At 64.3% G+C, this 20,050-nt stretch overlaps 1 protein-coding gene and 1 long non-coding RNA gene across 2 annotated transcripts; both read right to left on the bottom strand.

The window, feature by feature from the left end:
* Positions 1 to 463: 463 nt before the first annotated feature.
* BTBD2 (BTB domain containing 2) lies at positions 464 to 19,805 on the bottom strand. Its single transcript, XM_045800125.2, has 9 exons — positions 19,376 to 19,805; positions 9,424 to 9,543; positions 6,315 to 6,471; positions 4,396 to 4,501; positions 4,113 to 4,310; positions 2,052 to 2,244; positions 1,883 to 1,970; positions 1,608 to 1,754; positions 464 to 1,491 (listed from the first exon to the last, which is right to left on the bottom strand). The coding sequence occupies exons 1-9, from the start codon at positions 19,786 to 19,788 to the stop codon at positions 1,330 to 1,332; spliced, it is 1,584 nt and encodes a 527-aa protein (XP_045656081.2). The 5' UTR covers positions 19,789 to 19,805; the 3' UTR covers positions 464 to 1,329.
* Positions 12,818 to 19,307, bottom strand: LOC148109002 (uncharacterized). The gene is made up of 2 exons (XR_015726742.1): positions 18,283 to 19,307; positions 12,818 to 17,155 (listed from the first exon to the last, which is right to left on the bottom strand). It is a non-coding gene; the product is annotated as an uncharacterized LOC148109002 (long non-coding RNA).
* Positions 19,806 to 20,050: the final 245 nt, after the last annotated feature.

Raw genomic sequence — 20,050 nt, 5'->3', positions numbered from 1 at the left:
CCCTGTTCTCTGCCTGTTCTCAGGGATTCCCTGACACATGGCGGGCAGAGCCAAGCAGGGGCCCTGGGTCAGGTTACCCACACTGCACAGGCACGGCCTAGGCACCCCCTGTGTGCCAGGCGCAGCCCAGGTCCAGAGGGCAGAGCTGACAAGGTGTAGGCACGGCGTGTTACCGCAGAGCCTTCCCTGGGGTCCCCCACTGCTGGACGGCAGGGGCAGGATGGGCAAACCGGAAGTTTGTGCAGAGGACAGAGGGCATGGGGAGGGTCCCCCGTGCTACTGGATGCCCCAAGGTGGGGACGTCTATGTCAGGAGACCGTGATTCCGGACGTGGGAAGAAGTCACAGGCCCTTCCACGGGCCCCCCAATCTTACAGTGGGGGAAGCAGCTGCAGGGAGATCTCAAAGCTGCCAGGGTCCTGTCCCGCCACCTCCAATAGGAAGAATCACGCAGGTCAGGGCAGTGACGTTTCTTTCCTTTATTTAAAAAAATCATTTGGGGATCTGGTGTGGGGAGGGCACACCTTTCATGGCTTTGGGGAGGACAGTTTCCAGAAGGAATCACTGGGGCAGAAACACATGGTGGGGAGGCAGGAGGGACTTGGGGGAGGGGCTGCGCCCTCCGGCACCTCTGGCCAGAGCGCTCTCTCAGAGGCTGGGTGGGGCAGGGCTGCAGTATGTACAGGGCGGGGGGCAGGTGGGCCAGCCGGGGACCTGGCCATCATGGCAGACCCACAGCATCGCCCGGGCAGACAGGGTCTGCGGTCCATGGCCGTGGCTGCAGGGGCTGGACGAGTGTGGCCCTTCACTGGGCCCACTGGGTGGGCCCCGGGCCTGGCAGAAAGCCAGCCTGCAGGACCTCAAGGGGGGCTGAGGCCAGTGTGCTGGGGGCCGGGGGCAGGGTGGCCTAAGCATCCCCAGGGAATAGGCCAGAACACGAGACCCCAAGCAAATGCCCCCGCACACCGCCTCCTACCAGAGAAATGGGAATCCGAGATGCACTGCCGTGTGCGGTGGAACAGCGAACAGGAGACGGAATCCTACTCGAATCCTGCGGTCAGGCAGCCCCGAGCTGCAGGGACAGCGGGCAGCACTCCGGCGCCCGAGGACCCGGCGGGCCCTCCGCTCAGGGCGGGTCCAGGCCAGCCCTGCCCCCCGAGTCCCACGGGGCAGTCTCGCAGCCCCTGCCCGGCTCCTCTGAGCAGGCGGCCAGGCTCACCACAGGCGGTGACCCTCTCCCGACGCCCAGAAACGTGGCAGGGAGCGCGCGCACAGCAGGGGCTGCGGGGCGCGGCCTACTTGCACCAGGCCACTTTGGGGGCCTGGGGGCCTAGGTGTAGAAGATGACCTCGGGGATTTGGCCGTCCTCCACGGACGTGCCGTTGTTGTTTCCGGCCGCGTAGCAGAAGGTGAAGCACGTCTTGGCCCCCGTCGTGGGGGACTCGTGGGTCACCTTGCGCAGGCCCTTGGTGCCGTAGTGGGAGTCCGGGCCCTGGGGGGGGAGCGGGATCCCGGCAGTCAGGGCGGGGGGCAGGGGAGCCCCTCCGGAGGTGTCTGCGCTACTGGGGGTCGGGGTGCCGACGGGGTCTGGGGCAGGGCAGGGCCCACCTTGAGCGTGGCGCAGGCCGTGTAGTTCACGCTGGGGAGCACCTCCACCGGCTCCTTGAACATGACCCGGAAAGTGCTGGCGGAGCCGTCGCAGCTGAAGCCCGTGTCGTTCTGGCCCAGGACCGTGTTGCTGTCCGTGTGGATGATCTGTGGGGGCGGGAGCAGGCGCTGCTCACCGGGGCCCCCCGGAGGACCCCACGCAGGCCCCGGGGGGCCGAGCCGCACCGAGTCCGGCCTGCGACCCGTGAGCAGGCTGCCGGGGACGGGGCGGGCACCTGGATGTTCACTTGGTAATCCGTGGGCCCGTGGATGGAGCCGTAGAGCCCAAAGCCGACCACGAAGATGCGCTTGCTGACCGAGAACCTGCGCCGTGGACAGAGGGGCGCTAAGCCAGGCCCGACGCCCCGCCCCGCCGGGCCCCGCCCCGCCCCGCCGGCCGCCCACCTGATGCGGTCGCTGGTGCCGCTGTAGCCCCAGCGGCTCTCCACCTGCTGGAAGCGGTTGATGCTGCACTCCTTCCCGCGCAGGCAGCACCGCGGCCGGTCGATGAAGTCAACGCGCGGCTTGGGGTTGACGGTGAAGTGCAGGAAGAGGCTGACCACCTCGCGGTCCACGAGGATGCCCGACTGCGCGGGCCCTGCGGGCACAGGGGGCGGAGGTCGGCCGCGGAGGGGGCCTCCGAGGGCACCGCACCGGTGTCTCAGCGGTGAAGACGCCAGGGCTCCGGGCGGCCCTGGGGCAGGATGGCCCCACCCTGGCACTTGGGGAGGCGCCTGGCTCACGGGGCGACCTGCGCCTCCCCGCCCTGGGTCGCCCAGCAGGCCCCGGCCCCGGGGGGCCGCCCCGGTTCACGGAGCACCAGCTGCCCCGCCCAGGCTCACGGGGCGGGGCGGGGGGGGGGGCACCGGCTGCCAAGGGGCGACTCGCCGAGACAGGCCCCGAGCCGGAGGGGTTCCGGGATGGGGTGTCGAGCGGGGCCGCCCCGCCCGGCACCGTCCACGCCCTGGTGAGCTGGTCTCTGCAGGCTGATGCCAGCACTGTGCGCAGCCCGGGCTCCGGCGACGGCGGCCACGGGGGACCCGCGGGGGACAGCTCTTCGTGAGCAAGGAAGATACAAGGTAGAATACCGAATGTTAACCATGGTTCTTTTTAATCTCTGCACAGGAAATGCAGAAGGAAAACACATCAGGCCGCGGCTGTGGCGCACTGAGCTGGGGAGTCTCTGGGCGGAGTTTTCTCGAACTTCTCTCTAGTCTCGTACTTTCCAGTGGGACACAGAAGCAGGGGAATTCTCTAAAACATGCTAAGTGACCAAGAGCCAGAAGGCCCAACTCTACCCCAGCGGACACACACGGGGTCATTCCCGGTGACCTCAGGCAGAGCAGGGCAGCCTCGGGGGGGCCCCCCAGGAGGGGCGAGGGGCAGTGGGGGCACAGGGAGCAGCCGAGGCTCCACACCAACGGGGAGGCGACAGCACTGGCAGGGCTTGGGGCCCCAGGGGGTTTAGCGGCCAGATGGGCAGGGGGACCTCCGGGCAAGCGGTTTTGGGGCTGCAAGCCAGGCTGGAGAGGGAGGGGCCCAGCAAGGGTCCCGCGGGTGTGGGGATGGGACAGAGCAGCTCTGTCGCCTGGCGTCCCGGGCACCCTGGGCCATGTCTCGGGACATCTGTGGTCCTCACAACGGCTGCTCCTGGCCCCATGACAGCCCCTCGCCCCTGACAACGACCTGGCCCCGGTCGGTAGCGCCCAGGCCCCCGTGGTCACCGTGTACTGCGGGGCCTGGCACACCAGAGGCACTCGCTAAGCGTTTGATGAATGAGCGAGCCCGGCACAGACGGGACAGCCAAAGCCGAACTTCACGTCAGAGACAACGACTCCGCAGCGCGGGAGATACTCGCGCTGAGGTTACTACCGCTGCCGGCAACCCCGAGCAGGGAGGGGGGCGCGCGGAGACACGGGACCGAGCTCCGCACCGGCCGCGAGGCTGTGATGTGGGGCCTCATCCGGGACCCGCCACCCCAGAGAGGAGGTTGGCAGATGCGTCCGCCCGGGGCGGGAAGCGCTGTCGGGGCTGCCCCCACACGGGCCTGACCCCAAGCCCTGGCGCAGGGCCCCGACCCCAGCCACCTCCCACCCCTCGCAGGCTTGTCAAGGATGCCGATGCCAGAGCCCGGGCCCCAGGACGGGAACCCAAGACGAGGCCCTCGGTGGGTGGCCCAGTACACGCACGCACGCAGGCACACGCACGCACGCACACACGCACGCACACGCGCACGCACGCATACGCGGAACGTGGAGGGGAAGGAACCCAGACACCCATCAGGCGGCGTCCGTGCGATGTTCGGTCTTCACACATTGACACGCGCTCCACGCCGTCCACGCGCACACGGCAAGGGTGTCCTCGGCAGAGAAGCACAGCCGTGCTCCTCGCGGCTGGTTCGGGGTCACTCCTGGGGTCCCTGGGGGTCGTGCTCCTGCCCAGCGGCCCCTGTCCCCTGACCGTTACCTGCGGCAAACTCCTCGATGGTCATGAGCGGGAAGCGGATGAGCGCGAGCGCCTTGCCCAGCACCTTCCGCTTGTTCTCGGGCGTCACGGGCAGCTGCTGCCGCTGGCACTCGGCCTCGGACCAGCGGACGACGGCGCCGAACAGACGCACCTCCCGGATGCCCAGGGTGTCCCGCTCCAGCACGGCCACCAGCGTGTCTGCGGGGAGGGGACCGGCTCAGCGGCCTCGCGCCCCCCCCCCGCGCCCCACGGCGGCCACGCGCCCCGGCGGCCAGGGCCTCACCCAGATCGATGTCCGTGAAGCCCTCCGCGGTGATGGCGTCGGCGGTGTTCTTGTCGATGTTCTCCAGGCACAGGCTGGCCAGCTGCGGTTCGTCGAAGAGTCGCGCCTGCTGAGACGGAGTGCGTCAACACGTGGCCCGGGGCGGGAACCCTGGACGCCCCTCTGGCTTGAACCCGGTCATGAAGGTCACGTCTCACAGGCCGTGGCTGCACGGACTCGGGAGCCGCGGGGGCCTGCACCTCCCAGGCCTGGCGGCGGGGTCCGCGGACAGGACAGGCCCCTGGGAAGGCAGGAGGCCCCGGGCAGAGGGCCACGCAGGGCCAGCGGACAGGGAAGCCGGGCACTTCCGACTGGGAGTGCTCCATCAGGAACCTGCAGGCTGCGGGAACCCGGAGCCGAGAAGATTCCGGCTCCTTCTGCCCCGGCGGTTGCTGGCCAGCACAACCCCTACAGCCTCTATGTCCACTCCCTGCCTGGGGCCTGGCCAGCACCACCCACGTGGCCACGGCCCTCAGTGCCACATGACAGGCCCCGTCAAACCCCACTCGTCGGGGGGCTGTGCTTGGGCCAGCTGGAGAGAGGGCGCCCCCCATACCCCAGGCGGCCCTGTCCCCTACCCGCCTGTGTCCACATCCTTCCCTGCCTCTGGTCCCGGAGGCCACGCCAGCCCCCCCCCCCCACGACCCGGACCACAGAGCCTGAAAGGGACCTGCTCCAAGAAACTTCATGATGACAAAAGCCTTTCTCCCCACACCTGACCCCTGAAAAAGGGCATCAAAACGGAAGTGGGAAATCTTTAGCCAAACAAGTGCCAGGCGCCCTGCTGGAAAGGACCAGGTTTAAGGGACATCACAAACTCAAGAGATCTCCCCCCAGCCCCGTCTCAGGTCCTCCCCTAGCACACCAACACCTCCATTCTTGCCCAGCCTTCCCCCTCCCACACACCCTCCACCTCGCCCCGCACCCACGCCCACCTGCGTCCCTCACCCGCCCCGCGCGCCTTCATCTCGCCGGGTCCCAGCATCCCCGTGCTCCCACGTCCTCGAACCGTCCCAGGGCCTTCACCTGCCCTCCCCGCCAGCACACCGGGGTCCTTGCCCTGCCCCCGTGCACCTGCGTTCTCACCGACCCTCCCACTGCGACGGCGCCCTAACCTGCACAGATGCTTCCTCGCCAGAAGGCACAGACGCTTCCTCGCCAGGCCTACCGTCCTCGCCCAGCCCCTGCGAACCCCTGTGCACCCCGTCCTTACCTCCCCCGCCCCCACTCGCTTCGTCTTTGCCCCGCCCTCGCGCTCTCGCCGGGTCCCTGCGCCCCTTCATCCTCATTCGGCCCCTGGACACCTCATCTTCACCTGGTCCCCCCCACCCCAGGCCTTCGCCGGACCCCACGCACCTGTGTCCTCGCGCCACCCCTGTACACCCTCTCCCTCGACCCCGTGTCCTCACCCCACGCACCTGCGTCCTCGCCGGGCGCCACGCCCTCGTCTGGCCCCTGCGCACCTGCACCCTCTCCCCGGCACCCGCTTCTCGCCCGGCCCCGCCCGCCTTAGTCTTCGCCTTGTTCCATTGTCTTCATCTGCCCTCCCCCCGCCCCCTCCCCAGGACACCTGTCCTTGCCCCGCCCCCGCGCCCTCCCCCGCCTCCACCCCCCGCGGCCGCGCCAATCGCCTCGCGCACCCACATCCTCGCCTAGCAACTGCGCACCTCGCCCTTACCTGCCCCACCTTAGTCCTTGCTCCGCGCCCCCCCCCCCACCGGCGTCCTCGCCTGGTCCCAGCGTCCCTGCTCTTTCGCGTGCTCGCCACCACCCCCACCCCACACCCCCACCCCACCCCACCCCGGCCTCCCGCGCCTCGCGCGCGCGCGCCCTGGCCCACTCCAGACTCCCGCGCCCTCACCTCGCCCCGCCCCGCGCACCTGCGTCAGCAGCATGAACGCGTTGTCCGCCCGCAGGTTCTTCTTCAGGAACTCCACGCAGTGGGCCTCGAGCGCCGGCACCGCGTACTTCTTGGCTGTGTACAGCGTGGTCATGACCGTCTCGGGTCCTATCTGAACCTCATCCGAGTAGAGAAACCTAAGACAGGACACCAGGACCGTCAGACCCAGCTGGCAGACATCACTCCAGCCCCGGCCCCACCAGCCCAGGCCGAGGAGCCTTCGGGAACCAGCGTCTGTTGCCCTGTGGCCTGCAGACATGACCTGGCAAAGACCACTATCCGCCAAGACCAGCCGCACTCCAGCACCGGAACTTGGGTCTATACAGCAGGCCCGCCTCCTTCCCGGTGTGACTCCTCGAGCCAGGGCACCGAAGCATAAGCCCCCGATTCCTCTGGAGGCACCTGCGTGGGATCGGCCCTGGGACGGCCAGAGCTTTCCACAGCTCGGGCCCGGACGTCTGCATGGCTGCAGGGCTCAGTGGGTTCTGGGCGGGTCACAGGAGCAGGAACGCCAGCCTGAAGCAGGCATGGGGCACTGTGACCACCGCCATCCCCACACCCGGAATGGGGAGGTCCGGTCAATTTTACAGAACGAGGCGGTGGAGAGATGAGAACCGGCCGAAGCCAGTGGGATGCAGAACGAAACCATCGTAAGAGCAAGGCCTGGAAGGCTGTACCCATGTCCGGGGCCCCCGTCCCCCGAGAATGTGCTGGAAGCCAAACACAGCCCCACACATGAGCAGCTATAACTCTGTGGGGTCAGGGAGACCCTGGGCCCGAGGAGAGCAGGGATGCGACACCCCGCGGCGCCCCGGCCCCACCCCCGAGGTCAGCAGTGCGGGGGGACCCCTGTGACAGGCCGGCCGGCAGGGGCGCGAGGAGGGGGCACAGCCCCTCACGCAGCAGCGAGGGCAGCACCAACCCTCTGAGGGGGCAGCTCCCCAGGAGTGCTGGGAACCGGGGAGCCAGCGGAGGGAGGTTATGGCTGGAACCCAGCATCCCGAGTCCAGTCTAAGCCAGGGTTTCGGCAAACTGCGACCCGTTCCGTGCTTGTGTGTTTTTAATGAAGCTCTCTTATTTATTTTCTAAGAATTACGATAAACTACACACAACAAGGGGGCGCTTGGCTGGCTCAGCTGGAACGGCATGTGGCTCTTGGCCTCGGGGGCATGAGTTCGAGCCCCACGTCAGGGCTAGAAATTACTTACATAAAACTTTAAAAAAATACATGCACAGCACCGGTTGTGTCACTGCAAGCGTTTTTAGGCGTACGCGTCAACGGCACGAAGCACGCTCACCCCGTCCTGCAGCCGCCCCCACCCTCCGTCTCCAGAACGTTCCGTCTCCCCACACGGAGACGCTGTCCCCAGGAAGCACGGACTCCCCAGCCCCGGCCCCAGCCCTGGCTCCCACCAGCTCCTCTCTGTGTGGACGGGACTCCTCTGGGGACCTCCTGGGAGTGGGGTCCTGCGGGATGTGTCCTTCTGGGTCTGGCTGCTCTCGCTGAGCCCGGCGTCCTCAGGGTCCGTCCACATTAACATTCTAGCGTGTGGACGGACACTGGAGTTGCGTCCGCCCCGTGAGGGTCGTGCCGCTGTGAACAGGGTATGCGGGTACCTGTCTGAGTCCCTGCGCTCAATCCTCGCACAGACGCGCTGCGGTGGAACCACTGGGTCACGCGGTGAGGGACCTCCCTCCTGTCTTCCGCAGAGGCGGCCCTGCCTCACATTCCCACTGGCCCTGCACGGGGCCCCGATCCCCCACCCGTCACTGATTCTTGTTATCTTCTTTTTGTTTTTCTGTGTTTTTCATACTAGTGGCCCTGGTGGGCGGGAAGGGATCGCTCATCATGGTTTTGTCAGCTGTTTTTGTCAATGAAGTTTTTTTACAAAAAGTCTGTGGCTGCTCTTACAATACCAGCGGCACCTGCCCACCTGCCCCCGGTCGTAGCAATCTGAGAAGTTACATGGTGACAAATCCGTGAGACTGTTCCCCAAAGTGCTATTTGTCATCGGGAAGACGCTGGCAGTGCACACAGGACCCAGCGTCAAGGACTACGGGGCATCCATGGACGGGAGCAACGGGACCAGAATCCCACGCGTCAAGGAGCTGTGGACAGCGGGGAGAGGGGGGTGGCGGCCCCGAGGGCAGCAGGTCGTGGGCCCGGAGGCACAGCCAGCGCTCACAGCCTTGGACACGGCAGATGGGGGTGGCTTGTTCTGTCCTCTACACTTGCTGGGACTTCCACTGTTTCCTTCTCTTTCCTTCCTCCCTCTCTCTCTCGCTCTTTCTGTGAGTCAGGGCCGTCTTCATAATCATAAGAGAAAAACCAAACTCTGCATTTAAAAAGATGTTTTCACTGTTTGGAACAGTCTGTGAAGTTCCCCACCACGATCTACACTCGGCATTTCTGGAAGCGAGAGACCTGTGCTCTGCGGAGGGGAAGAGCCCAGCCAGCCCACAGCCTCGCTTCGCCCCTGCTCAGAGCAGGCGACCCCCTGACCCGGGCGCTCACTGCTCTGATGCGAACACACTTGAGCGGGAATTTTGAGTCTCGAGAAGAAAAAACTAGTTCTTACACTGTCTTACTTCTTCCACAAGCCCTGTTGACCACAAAGGGCGAGAATGGGGATGCACACATGCTGCCCGGGGACGGACCCGAGCCCACGACGCTCACGGAGGGAACCAGACACAGAAGGCCCCACGGCGTGTGCGTCCACATGTGTGACACGTCCAGAACAGGCTCCTCCACGGACGGGGAGGGGGCTCGTGGGGGCCGGAGAGGGGGAGTGTTGGGGACGGGGTGTGCAATGAGGCAGCACCGACAGTTGCCAACCCTGTGGACACATTACAAACCACAGACGTGGGCACTATCAATGGGTGGACCGTCCAGTATGTGAATTACGCCTCAGTTAAAAATATACAAAACTGAAAATGGGGTGGGGCCTCCAGGGCCCTCGCTTCAGAGGCGGGCCTGGAAAGCTTGCGGGAGCCGGGGGCTCTCCGGCCTCTTCCTCAACTCGGGCTCCATGTCTGACAACACCAGGCCCCTCTGTCCCGCCCCACCGTGAAAGATCCAGAAGTCTTACTTGAGCAGCGCCAGGAAGGCGGCCGGCTCCACGTCGGGCAGCTCGATCTCCGTGGAGGTGGTGGCCATCCCCCCGTTGAACATGGCGTCGAAGACGGCACTGCCCACGGCCAGCACGAACCTGGCGCGTCAGAGAAGAGCCCGGTTACCCGCCACGCGGCCTGCCTGTTCCCGACTCCCGAGTCTGGGGGCCCAGGTCCCCCCACAGGAGGTGCTGCGGGGGAGCTCAGGCCGGCCCTGGCAGACATGGGCCCAGAACAGCCTGGTGGCAGATGCTTCCAGAAGGAGGCGCTGGGGAGCAAGGTGAATGCAGCCGGCGCCACAGCTACAGCAGGCCCCCTGCGGCTCCGCCCCCCCAAGCGTACACAGCACACACACACCCCCCCCCCCCGCGCTCAGGCTGTGGTTGTCCCCCGTCCCTCCCACTCACCCCCCCCCCCGCGCTCAGGCTGTGGGTGTCCCCCATCCCCCCCACTCACCCCACCCCCCTGCGCTCAGGCTGTGGGTGTCCCCCATCCCCCCCACTTCCCCCACCCCCCGCGCTCAGGCTGTGGGTGTCCCCCGTCCCCCCCACTCAGGCTGTGGGTGTCCCCCGTCCCGCCCCCCCGCGCACCCCCCCCCCCCGCGCTCAGGCTGTGGGCACTAGGGTCCTGGCCATCTTGGAGGGAGGCCAGACACAGGTTAAGTGCACAGACAGATGGGAGCGAGGGTCAGGCAAGGCTTGGCAGGGACATGGGAGCGGGTCTGAGGCTGCAGGGAAGGGCATCGGAGCCTGGGGAATGGCAGGAGCACGGGGGAGCATTAGGTAGCTGTGAGGCCAAAGGGTTCATCCAGTGTAATGTGACCACACGGGTCCCACCTGCCCATGATTTCTCAGCTCAAGGACAGGAAGGCCCAGTGGGTGAGGACAAGCAGTGAGGTGCCCACCCCCCCGCCGGAACACTCCATGGGGGCCGCCCGCTCTGTGCTATCCACCCGCGGTCCGCAGGGCTCACCCTGCAGTGCGTCTGCCCCAGAGCACCCGTCTCTGGGTCCACAATGCCCCTGCATCACACCCACTCCCGGGGTCTCTGGGAGACTGGGTCCCAGCCACTGGGTCCCAGCCACTGAGGCAGGGGGTGGGGAGTCCATGCTTCCTGGGATAGCGTCTCTGTGTGCAGAGATGGAAAGTTCTGGAGCCGGGGGGGGGGGGGCTGCAGGACAGGGTGAGTGAGCTTCGTGCCGCGGAGCTTTGCGCTTAGAGACGGTTACGATGGTGACTCTGGTTGTGTGTACTTAAAAACTTTAAAGAAGAACAGAACAATGACAAACTGCCTGAATGAGGCGGGAACACCTAAGTATTCTGGGAAAGGGGGTGAAGGCCAAGCGCTGCCCTGCTCAACACGTTCGCGGCTCCCAGGAAGGGCCGCAGCCCTGCGCTTCCTCCATGTGGCCCCCAAGCGGAGTTGTGTGTTCGGGGCTGTGCACGGAGCAGGCGTGTCCTGGAAGGTGCAAGCCGGGTTCTCCTCCAAGGACAAAGGGGTGACACGTGCAGGGGGGCCAGCATGGATTCTGGGGTGCTGACCTGGAGACAGAGGCGTGGGGACCAGAAGCAAGCACAGGCATGTGGGGGGTGCGCTCCAGCTCTGTCTGCTGGGAAGGGCTCGACACACGGGCACCCCATTGGCGAGGGGACGCCCAGCGCCCGGAGCTTGGTGTGTACGTCCCACACCAACAAACGGGACCTGTCCCCTGGAGACCTGGTGGGTTCCGGGGCCGGAGCCGGAGCAGGGAAAGGATAAGAGGAGCTTGGAGTATCTGAGGGGCAGGAAGTAAAGAAATGCTCCAAGCGTGACGGGGAAGCGTTAAGAGGACGCGGGACGGCCAAGTCTGGGGCACCGTGAGCCACCAACAATACGGGCACTGGATAAAGCACGTGCCCACGTCCACGCGGACAGAACGATTACGCCACGGAGTGAGCAGAGCAATGAGAAGAGGGCACAGCTCTTGCCTTTAGAATTCCAGCTAACATGTAGGGGCAGTTACGGACGCAGACGACCACCACCTGGCAACCATCCGAGCTAAAGTGTCCGGAGAACCCTCATCCCTTGCCGGACGGCCAGCAGGCACCACGGAGAAGACACGGGGGGTGTGCACAGCCTCACAGTGTCCCCGGGGAGAGCTGCTCAGAGGGGACGGTGCTGTGCTCCCGACCACCAGCGTGGGGCCGGCTGGCCTCGGCGGGCCTTGGCCACGATGTCCTGGGAAGGACGCACGCCACCGCGTGACATGCAAAGACACAGTGAGAGTGGGGGGGGGGGTGAGGAAGGCACAGCCCGTAAGCAGAGACCGAGTGAATCCGACACGACGGGCGTCGGGATGAGGATCTCACTGAAGACGTCCATTTCCTGAGCTCGGGGGGCCAGTGCTCTGCAACAGGGGACAGTCATGGACAAGCGCGCACCTGCCAACGGCCTCCCCGCATACACGAAGCAGAAACTGAGTGTTGAAGGAGAAAGACAACTGACAACTGGACAACCAGACCTGGAGCTTCCGGACTGTTCTGGAAGGCCGGCCGAGCGGGGCACAGACTGCGGCCAGCCTGGAACAGGCGGCCTCATCGACCCACCTCTGGGGGCCCTCCCCGTGCACACACAACGGTCACCAGGAGTACACAGCCCGTGCCGACATCAGCCAGAGCGCGCTCCCCAGACGGAGGAATTAAAGTGTCCGTCCACAACCAAGGGAAATCCGAGACATCCCCATGTGTTTGGGAATGAACACACGTCAGATGCAGGAAGCAACGTGTGGCAAACGAGAAAAGATCTCAGCTGCCCTGAAAATGAAAACATGACCCGCCACGGGGAAAGAGGAGCTGTTAGAAGCAAACGTCGTGAATCCACGAGGCGAAGCCTGGGAATCAGCGAGGGGAGCTTCTGCCTCAGGCGTCCAGACAGTGGGGAGCAAACCCAACCCAAGGAGAGAAGGAAGCTGACGGGACAGCGAGACCTCGTGAGCCCGGCCACGGGGGCACACAGAACCCGCTGCCCACGGAAGAGACGCAGGCCACTGAAACCAGCAGCGAAGCCGGGAACATCGCTGCGGACGCTCGAGAAGAGGAACGACTTTCAGAACAGTTTCATGCCAACACATTAGAACAGCTGAGACGAAGGGATGATGTCCTGGGAAGACGCAAACCGCAGGAGACTCCCGAAGGAGAAGCTTGGAACACACGCAAGCACAGGTGAACGGGCCCCTGAGACCTCTCCCCGGAGGGAAGCCCCCCAAACATTTCAGAAGGGACGGTGACTGCGGGCAGACTCTCCCAGAAGACGGAGGAGGAGGGAGGAGCGCAGCCGCGAGGCCAGCACCGCGGGGGCCGATGGCATGGACGCACTGGAAAAGCAGGCTGGTGCTTTCCTTTTTTTTTTTTTTTTTTTAAGATTTTTATCTATTTATTTGAAAGAGAGAGATTGAGCACAAGCAGGGGGAGCAGCAAAGGGAGAGGGAGAAGCAGGTTCCCCGCTGAGCAGGGGGCCCCTTGGGAGCTCAATGCAGGGCTCGATCCCAGGACCCCGGGATCATGAGCTGAGCCGAAGGCAGACAGACGCTTAACGACTGAGCCGCCCAGGCTGGCGCTTTCTTAAACTGTCGAATGTCAGAGTTACCCCCGAATTCCAAGGGTCTGCTCCCAGGTACTTCTCCAGGAGGAAAGGAACCGCGTCTGCATGGACTCGAGCGCCAGCGCGCACAGCAGCGTCACTCACAGTAGCGCAGGAACCGACACGGCCGCCCGGCAGCTGGTGAACGGACCCACCGCGGCCCGTCCCTGCGGCGGGATTCAGAGACCGCCCGAATTACTTTAGTGATCACCGTAACTGAGCCGGGGTGCCTGGGTGGCTCAGTCAGTTAAGCCTCGGACTCTTGATTTTGGCTCAGGTCATGGTCTCAGGGTCGTGAGACCCAAGTCGGGCTGCGCACTGAGCGTGAAGCCTGCATGGGATTCTCCCTCTCCCTCTGCCCCTCCCCCAACAAATAGATAAATAAAAGTAAAATTAAGAAAAGGTAACCAGGCTGTAGCCGACCCTCGAACAGTGCGGGTCCACACACACACGCAGTTTCTCAGTCAAGGCAGCACGGGGACCGCAAACGCCCTTTCTCCTCCTAGGATTCTCTGTATTCTAAGAACACAGCACATGACAGATAAAGCACGCCAACCACGTGTTAACCCACTGCACGTGTAACCGTGAGGCTCGCGGCCCACTAGGCTATCAGTGGGTGAGGTGTGAGGGTGGAAAGTACGCGTGGATTTTTGGCTGTGCGGGAGGCCGGCACCCCAACCCCCCGTGGTTCAAGGGTCGAGTGTACGGATACACGCAACAGCGTGGATGAATCCCAAAAACTTTTTAAAATTTTTTTAATTTAAAGATTTTATTTGAGACAGAGAGAGAGAAAGAGAGAGCACGAGCAGGGGGAGTGGGAGAGGGAGACGCACGCTGCCCGATGAGCAGAGAGCCTGACGCAGGACTCGATCCCGAGACCCCTGGATCATGCCCTGAGCCGAAGGCAGACGCTTCACCCACCGAGCCACCCAGGGCCCCTCAAACACTTTCAAGAAGCCAGACTGAAGACGACATGCTGTCTCACTATGACTACGTGAAATTTCTAAGAACAGCAGAACCGGACAGACAGGCCGCTGACGGCAGCAAGTGCGCAGGACGGCCCCTGGGGTGGCGGCCACACGGCCACGCACACCTTCTCCGTAGACACTCGTCAGTCCGCACAGACCCGACTCAGGAAAGGGGCTTGGGACCCACACCTCACGAAAACTCTCCACAAGCACGAACCGAGAGACATGTGAGAGAAGCTGTCGGAAACCAGCATCCGTGGCCCCGTTTGTTGAGGAAAAGCAAAGACACCTCGCTCTCTCCTCCGTTGTGGAGCAACGTCCCGGGATCAGAAGGGCAGTAAGAAGGCGCCTACGGGGCTCTGCCGGTCCCGCGTCTGCCTTCCGCTCAGGTCATGATCCAGGGTCCGGGATCAAGTCCCGCATCGGGCTCCCTGCTCGGCGGGGAGTCTGCTTCTCCCTCTGCCCCTCCCCTGGCTTGTGCTCTCTCTCTCTCAGATAAATAAATATTTTTTAAAAATTAAAGACTGAACTCCTCAGTTACAACAGCTATGTTTCAAACGCTCAGGAGCAACGTGCAGCTAGCGATGGACCGTGCAAATCTAGAACATTCCCACCATCATAGGAAAGTCTACCGGACGGTGCCAGAGCACAGAATCCATGGAACAATTATTAACATGTGCAAGCATCTGGACAGAAACTGTGCAAATCAGATAGAAATAAATATGCAAAAAACATATAGCTTCCCAGCAAGAACGAGCTGGAAAAATATAATGAAGATTATTCACAAGAGAGAAGGAAAAAAAAAGTGAGCAAAAATCAGCAATACAGGTGCAAAAGCTGTATGTAGAAAACCACAAAATGTCCTAGGAACACAAAAACCACCCTGAACAGATGGAGAGACATCACGATCCCAGATCCGCACCCTGACCTTCGCTCTCCCCAGCCTTGTGTCGCTGGGGGGGGGACCCGTCCTCCCAGTAAACGCCTTCAGCACGTGACAAGCTGATTCTAGAGACCCTAAGGAACCGTGAGTCTGCCCAGGGGCCGGCCAACCACTGGCTTCTGCAAATAAAGTTTTATTGGGACATGGCCGTGCTCATTCACTGATGGGCTGTCCACACCTGCTCCATCCTGGGGGCAGAATTAAGTCCGGGGAACAGAGGCTGCGTGGCCATTTACCTAAGTTGGCTGATGCCGGGCTGGACTGTCGGCTGCACAGGGACAGGGATGCTTCCCACCAGCACCATGTGCCTGATGCAGTGGGTGACCAATGCCCGAAGGGTAAATGTGAGACCCCTGAGGAAGTCTTGACAAGGAATAAACTTGGGAACATGGGCCCCAGCAGCTCTCAAGACCGACTGTGAAGCCACAGTCATCACACGTTCTCTTACGCAGAACACGATCGACCGATGAAATGAGACCCCAGACAGACAGACTGCCCCCAGCTGGCCTTCGCTGTGCCCCATCTTCCGTGACGAATGAGCACGGATGTCTAAGATACGGATTCTGTGCGAGCGTCCAGCGTTCACAGAGGGGCTGCCCCACCCCGGAGACACGCAGCATTGCCTCAGAGCCAGCGGCAAGGGAACGCAGATGTCTGCTTCAGGCAGGGCGCATGCCGTGCAGTTACTGAGCACCTACTGTATGCCAGGCCTTCTCCCAGGGCCCGGGAGGCAGCAGGGAAGGAGAGGAGCAGGCCAACAGCCCACGATGGAGGCACCGTCGTCAGGAGGTTAGAAGGAAAAAGTGAGGGGAAAACAGTACAGGATGAAGGCCAAGCAGAACCCCCGGACGAGGGGCCAGGGCCCACTCCTCAGCCTACACGGATGCCGGCCCTCCTGTCCCTGCCCAGGTCAGCCTGTGCCCGGAGCCCATGCCCACCCGAGCCCAGGGCCCCTGCCGGGGGGGGGGGGGCAGTTGGCACGAGCCCCTCCCCCACTCTGCTCCTTGGAGTCGGCCTCAGCTGCGGCGGCTCCCGTGTTCTGGTGCTGACTCCTCTCTCTGCCCCGGGACAGCACCTGGGGTCCCACGTGGCATCTGGTCACCTCCTTAGGTGTCCCTAGTGCGTGGCAGTATCTTCACCTTTCCTTGTTCCCCGTGACCCTGACAGCCTCCAGGACATCCCCGATCTGGGTTTGTCGGGTGCCTTCCTGGGGTCAGTCTGGAGCTCTCGGTTTCCCAGACTGATCTAGCTGGGTACCACGCGCTGGGCAACTCCCGACCACAGCTCATCCTCCCCCAGCCTGGAGGCCCGAAGTCCCAGATCGAGGTGTGGCAGGGCCCTCACTTGGGAGGCGCCAGGGGAGGGCCTACCTGCCTCTTCCAGCTCTGCGGGGCCCCGGGGCACCCTGGCCTGTGGCCGCAGCATGCCAGTGCCTGCCTCCATGGTCACATGGGGCTTCTCCTCTGTCTCCCCGCCGTGTCTCTTGTAAGGACACTCGTCACTGGGTTTAGAGCCCACCAGATAACGCAGGATGACCTCGAGACCCTGAACTTAACCACATCTGCAAAGACCCTTTTTCCAAATAAGGTTCCACTCACAGGTACCAGGGACTGGCATGTGGACACACCTTTTTGGGGGCCACCATTCAACCCACAACACTGGGGTTATGGGTTTGGGGAGGACACACGGAGGCGAGGTGCCCTTCTGGTCCCGTTCCATCAGGGGTCCCTGATGGCCGCTCGACATCACGCTGAAGTTGACCTTGGCCCCTGGCTCGGGTGGGGTATGCCAGGTATCCCCACGGTCGGGTGACCATCACTTCCTGGGACCTGGGCCTGGGCGGGGAGCAGCTGCACACACCAGCCCCAGCCGGGCTCCGGGACGAGGCCCACCTCCTCCACACTCATCCCGGACTCAGCCTCTGTTCCACCACGGCCTCGGGCTACTTGCCTCTCGCCCTGGATTAAATCTCCACCTATATTTAAGCTCACCTGGGCCACCGTGACAAGCACTTGGTTGGGTCACCAACTCAATCCTGCCAAAAGGCCTGGGGTGGAGTCAGTCCCAGTTCACAGGTGGGGAAACTGAGGCACAGAAAGCCCAGGGCTACTTGCTGGGCAGTCATCACCTGACCACTGCAGGTAAAATTTCACCAGTGTGTACAAAATCACAACCCAAAGGCTGAAAAGAAAGAAAAAGAACTAGAATCTTCTATCAGTAAAGCCCAAATAGTGGGGCATCAATGCCAGGGCAAATGGGACAAGAAAAGTGCCATCATCCTGACCCAGACCCTGTCTGGACATCAAACATACCCGCTCAGGGAGTCTTGGGGCCCGGGGACGACCGACGCCTGCAGGGACCAGCGGAAGCCAAGCTCCCGGCAAGGCAGAGAACCACCCTGGGGACTCGGGACTCGTGTGGCAGGCCACTGGTGTGAGAAGCCACGGGTCCAGTGGGTGAAGGTGAATGTCGGCATGGAGGCATGTATCCCCTGTGCCCAGAAGAGCCTCATCCCAGACCCCACTTTCAGAGTGACTTCTCACAGCCATTCCTAAGCACCACCCCCCTCTCCCATCCACAGCCCCCCAGGCTGCCCCATCCTCTCCCACTGCTCTGTTCCCACATGCTGCAGACCCCAGACCCACATGGCCTCTGGCCGTCTCTCCACCAGGTGTCTCGGCCCTGGACGCGTCCCTGCCACACTTGTCCTTCCCTAGGATGCTGGAGCCGGAGCCCCCCACTCTCCCTCCCCTAGCAAGCTGCCTCCTGCAGCCTCCACCCACAGCCAGGCCCCCTTCAAAGCAGACTGTTCCTCTGCCCACAGTGCCCCTGGCCCCTGCTGCCTACCCAGGCCCTCTGGTCTCCAGGTCTCCCCCCTTCCCCATCCTGCTCAGCACCACCGGCTCGGGGTACGGATCCCTGTCATCTCCTCTCAGGGCCCTGTATCTTCCTCCTGCTCTCAGAGAACCTAAGTATCTTGCCGGGCTGACCCTCCTACCAGAGCCCTTGCTCCCAGCGACCCGCTGCCCTGCCATTCTCCTGAGCCCCAACAGCACCACACCCCTCCCCCCACTTCTCTGGGGGTCCCCACGCCCACCTCCCTCATCCCTTCTTCACCACCGACAGCCACGCACAATCGAGTACATGTCCTAAGGTTAGTGGTGCCCGGGGAGGGGGGGGGCGCTCGCTCCCCTGAAGCAGAAACCCTGAGGTCCCTCTCCCCCCTCCCTGTGGGGTTTCCAGCTGCATCCACCTGGCCCCCTCCCCAAAGGGCTTGGGTCAGGCAGGCGGGAGTCCTGCAGCCTCACCTTGCTCTTCCATGTGTTCCCTGCGGCTTGGTGAGGGAGGGGCCAGCTTTAAAGGCCACCGGGCTGAGCACTCATTTAGAAGCACGGATGGGCATGAGGCCGGGAGGGAGGGGGCGCTTCTGGGAGGGACCCGCACATGGATCAGTCCCCCTACTCCAGGCCTGGGTGGGGGTGAGGCACACGTGGCTGCACACACACAGGGGAGGGAGGAGCCACAGGAGGTCCTGGGGACCCAACCACAGGCCTGGAACCTTCTGCAGACAGGAATCTAGACCCAGGTATGCATAAATAACCAAGAAAAAGCCAGAAAGAAACATCTCAAAGGCACAGGTTAAATAAAGGCCACATGTCAGAAAGGCAGGGAGGACTGCTCACAGCAGGCTGCGGAACATTCCAGGCCAGGGGCAAGAACCCCCCCCAGTCCCCTTCCCCCCATGAAGCCCTCCCAGGGAGCCCCAAACCCCCAGCTCCCTGGAGTACAAGGGGGAGCAGAGTCCGAGAGACCAGGAATGGACATCAGTCCCACCCTGCCCGGGAGCCTGGGGGCTGCACCCTGGAGACTGGCAGGGGGGCCGGACTAGGGCCAACAATGCCCCCTTTTTCAGAGAGAAAGCCTGGAGGCCGGGGCGGATATGAGGCTGGGGTGTCACAGAACTGGGATCACTGAGGGGTTATGTGGTTTAGGCGTCTCGGCTCTTGGGTTCAAGAGGCGGGGGTCTGGTGGGGGCCTGGGGATCACCACCGGGGAAGGATGGGGCACTTGGTGCAGGAGGTCACGGGGGCAGGATGGTGGGGGTGGCTGTGCCTGGAGATCCTGGACTGGGCGGCAGGGTTGGGCATCATGAAGCCAGCAGTCCGCTGGGGGGTGGAGAGGTGGGGGTCCCAAGGCCAGGGTATGGCTAGTATCAGAGGCCTGAGGGGTGGATGCGGGCCTGGCGGGGTCCCGGGGGCCTGAGGGGTGGCGGGTTCCCGGAGCGGTTGGGTCCTGGGGATGGCAGGGCCCGGGCCCGGGGCCGGGGTGGGGGGCGGCGGATCCCAGGGCCGGGGGACGGCGGGGGTCGGAGGACGGCGGGGTCCCGGGGCGGCGGCCCACCTGTGCGCGGGGATGCGCTGAGCGCCGAGCCCCTTGCCCACCAGGAAGTGCACGTCGCAGAGCACCTCGTTGTTGAAGAGGAAGGCGAAGCGCTCCTTCAGCGTGGGCTTGGTGGCCTGCCAGTTGTAGACGGGCTCGCGCAGCAGCGCCGCCGCCCCCGGCTCCTCGGCCGCCCGCTCCCCGCCCGCCGCGGCCTGCGCGCCCGGCCCCGGCCCGGCCCCCGGCCCCGGCCCGGGTCCCGGCCCCGGCCCGGGCGCGGGAGGCGGCCCGGGGGCGGCGGGGGCCGGGGCGGCGGCGGCGGCCGCGTTGCCGGCGGCGGGGGCGGCGTTGGCGCTGGGCCCGGGGCCGACCCCCGCGCCCGGGCCGACCCCCGGCGGGCACGACGCGCGCCCGCCGCTCCCACCCGCCGCCATCTTGTCGGTGCGGCGGCCGCGGGGCGGGGCGGGCGGGAGGAGGGCGGGGAGGGGAGGGGGCGGGGCGACGGGCCAGGAGGGAGGGAAGGGGCGACGGGAGGGAGGGGGCGGGGAGACGGGAGGGGAGGGGAGGGAGGAAGGGAAGAGAGGGGAGGGGAGGGAAGGGGCGAAGAGAAGGGAGGGGAGGGGCGGGGAGACGGGAAGGGAGGGGAGGGGAGGAAAGGAGCGATGGGGAGGGGGCGGGGAGATGGGAGGGGAGGGG

This window comes from Ursus americanus, chromosome 14 (assembly GCF_024610735.1).
Source record: "Ursus americanus isolate L20-20 chromosome 14, mUrsAme1.1.p, whole genome shotgun sequence".
NCBI lineage: Eukaryota > Metazoa > Chordata > Mammalia > Carnivora > Ursidae > Ursus > Ursus americanus.
This window is presented reverse-complemented; position numbering and strand designations above follow the sequence as displayed.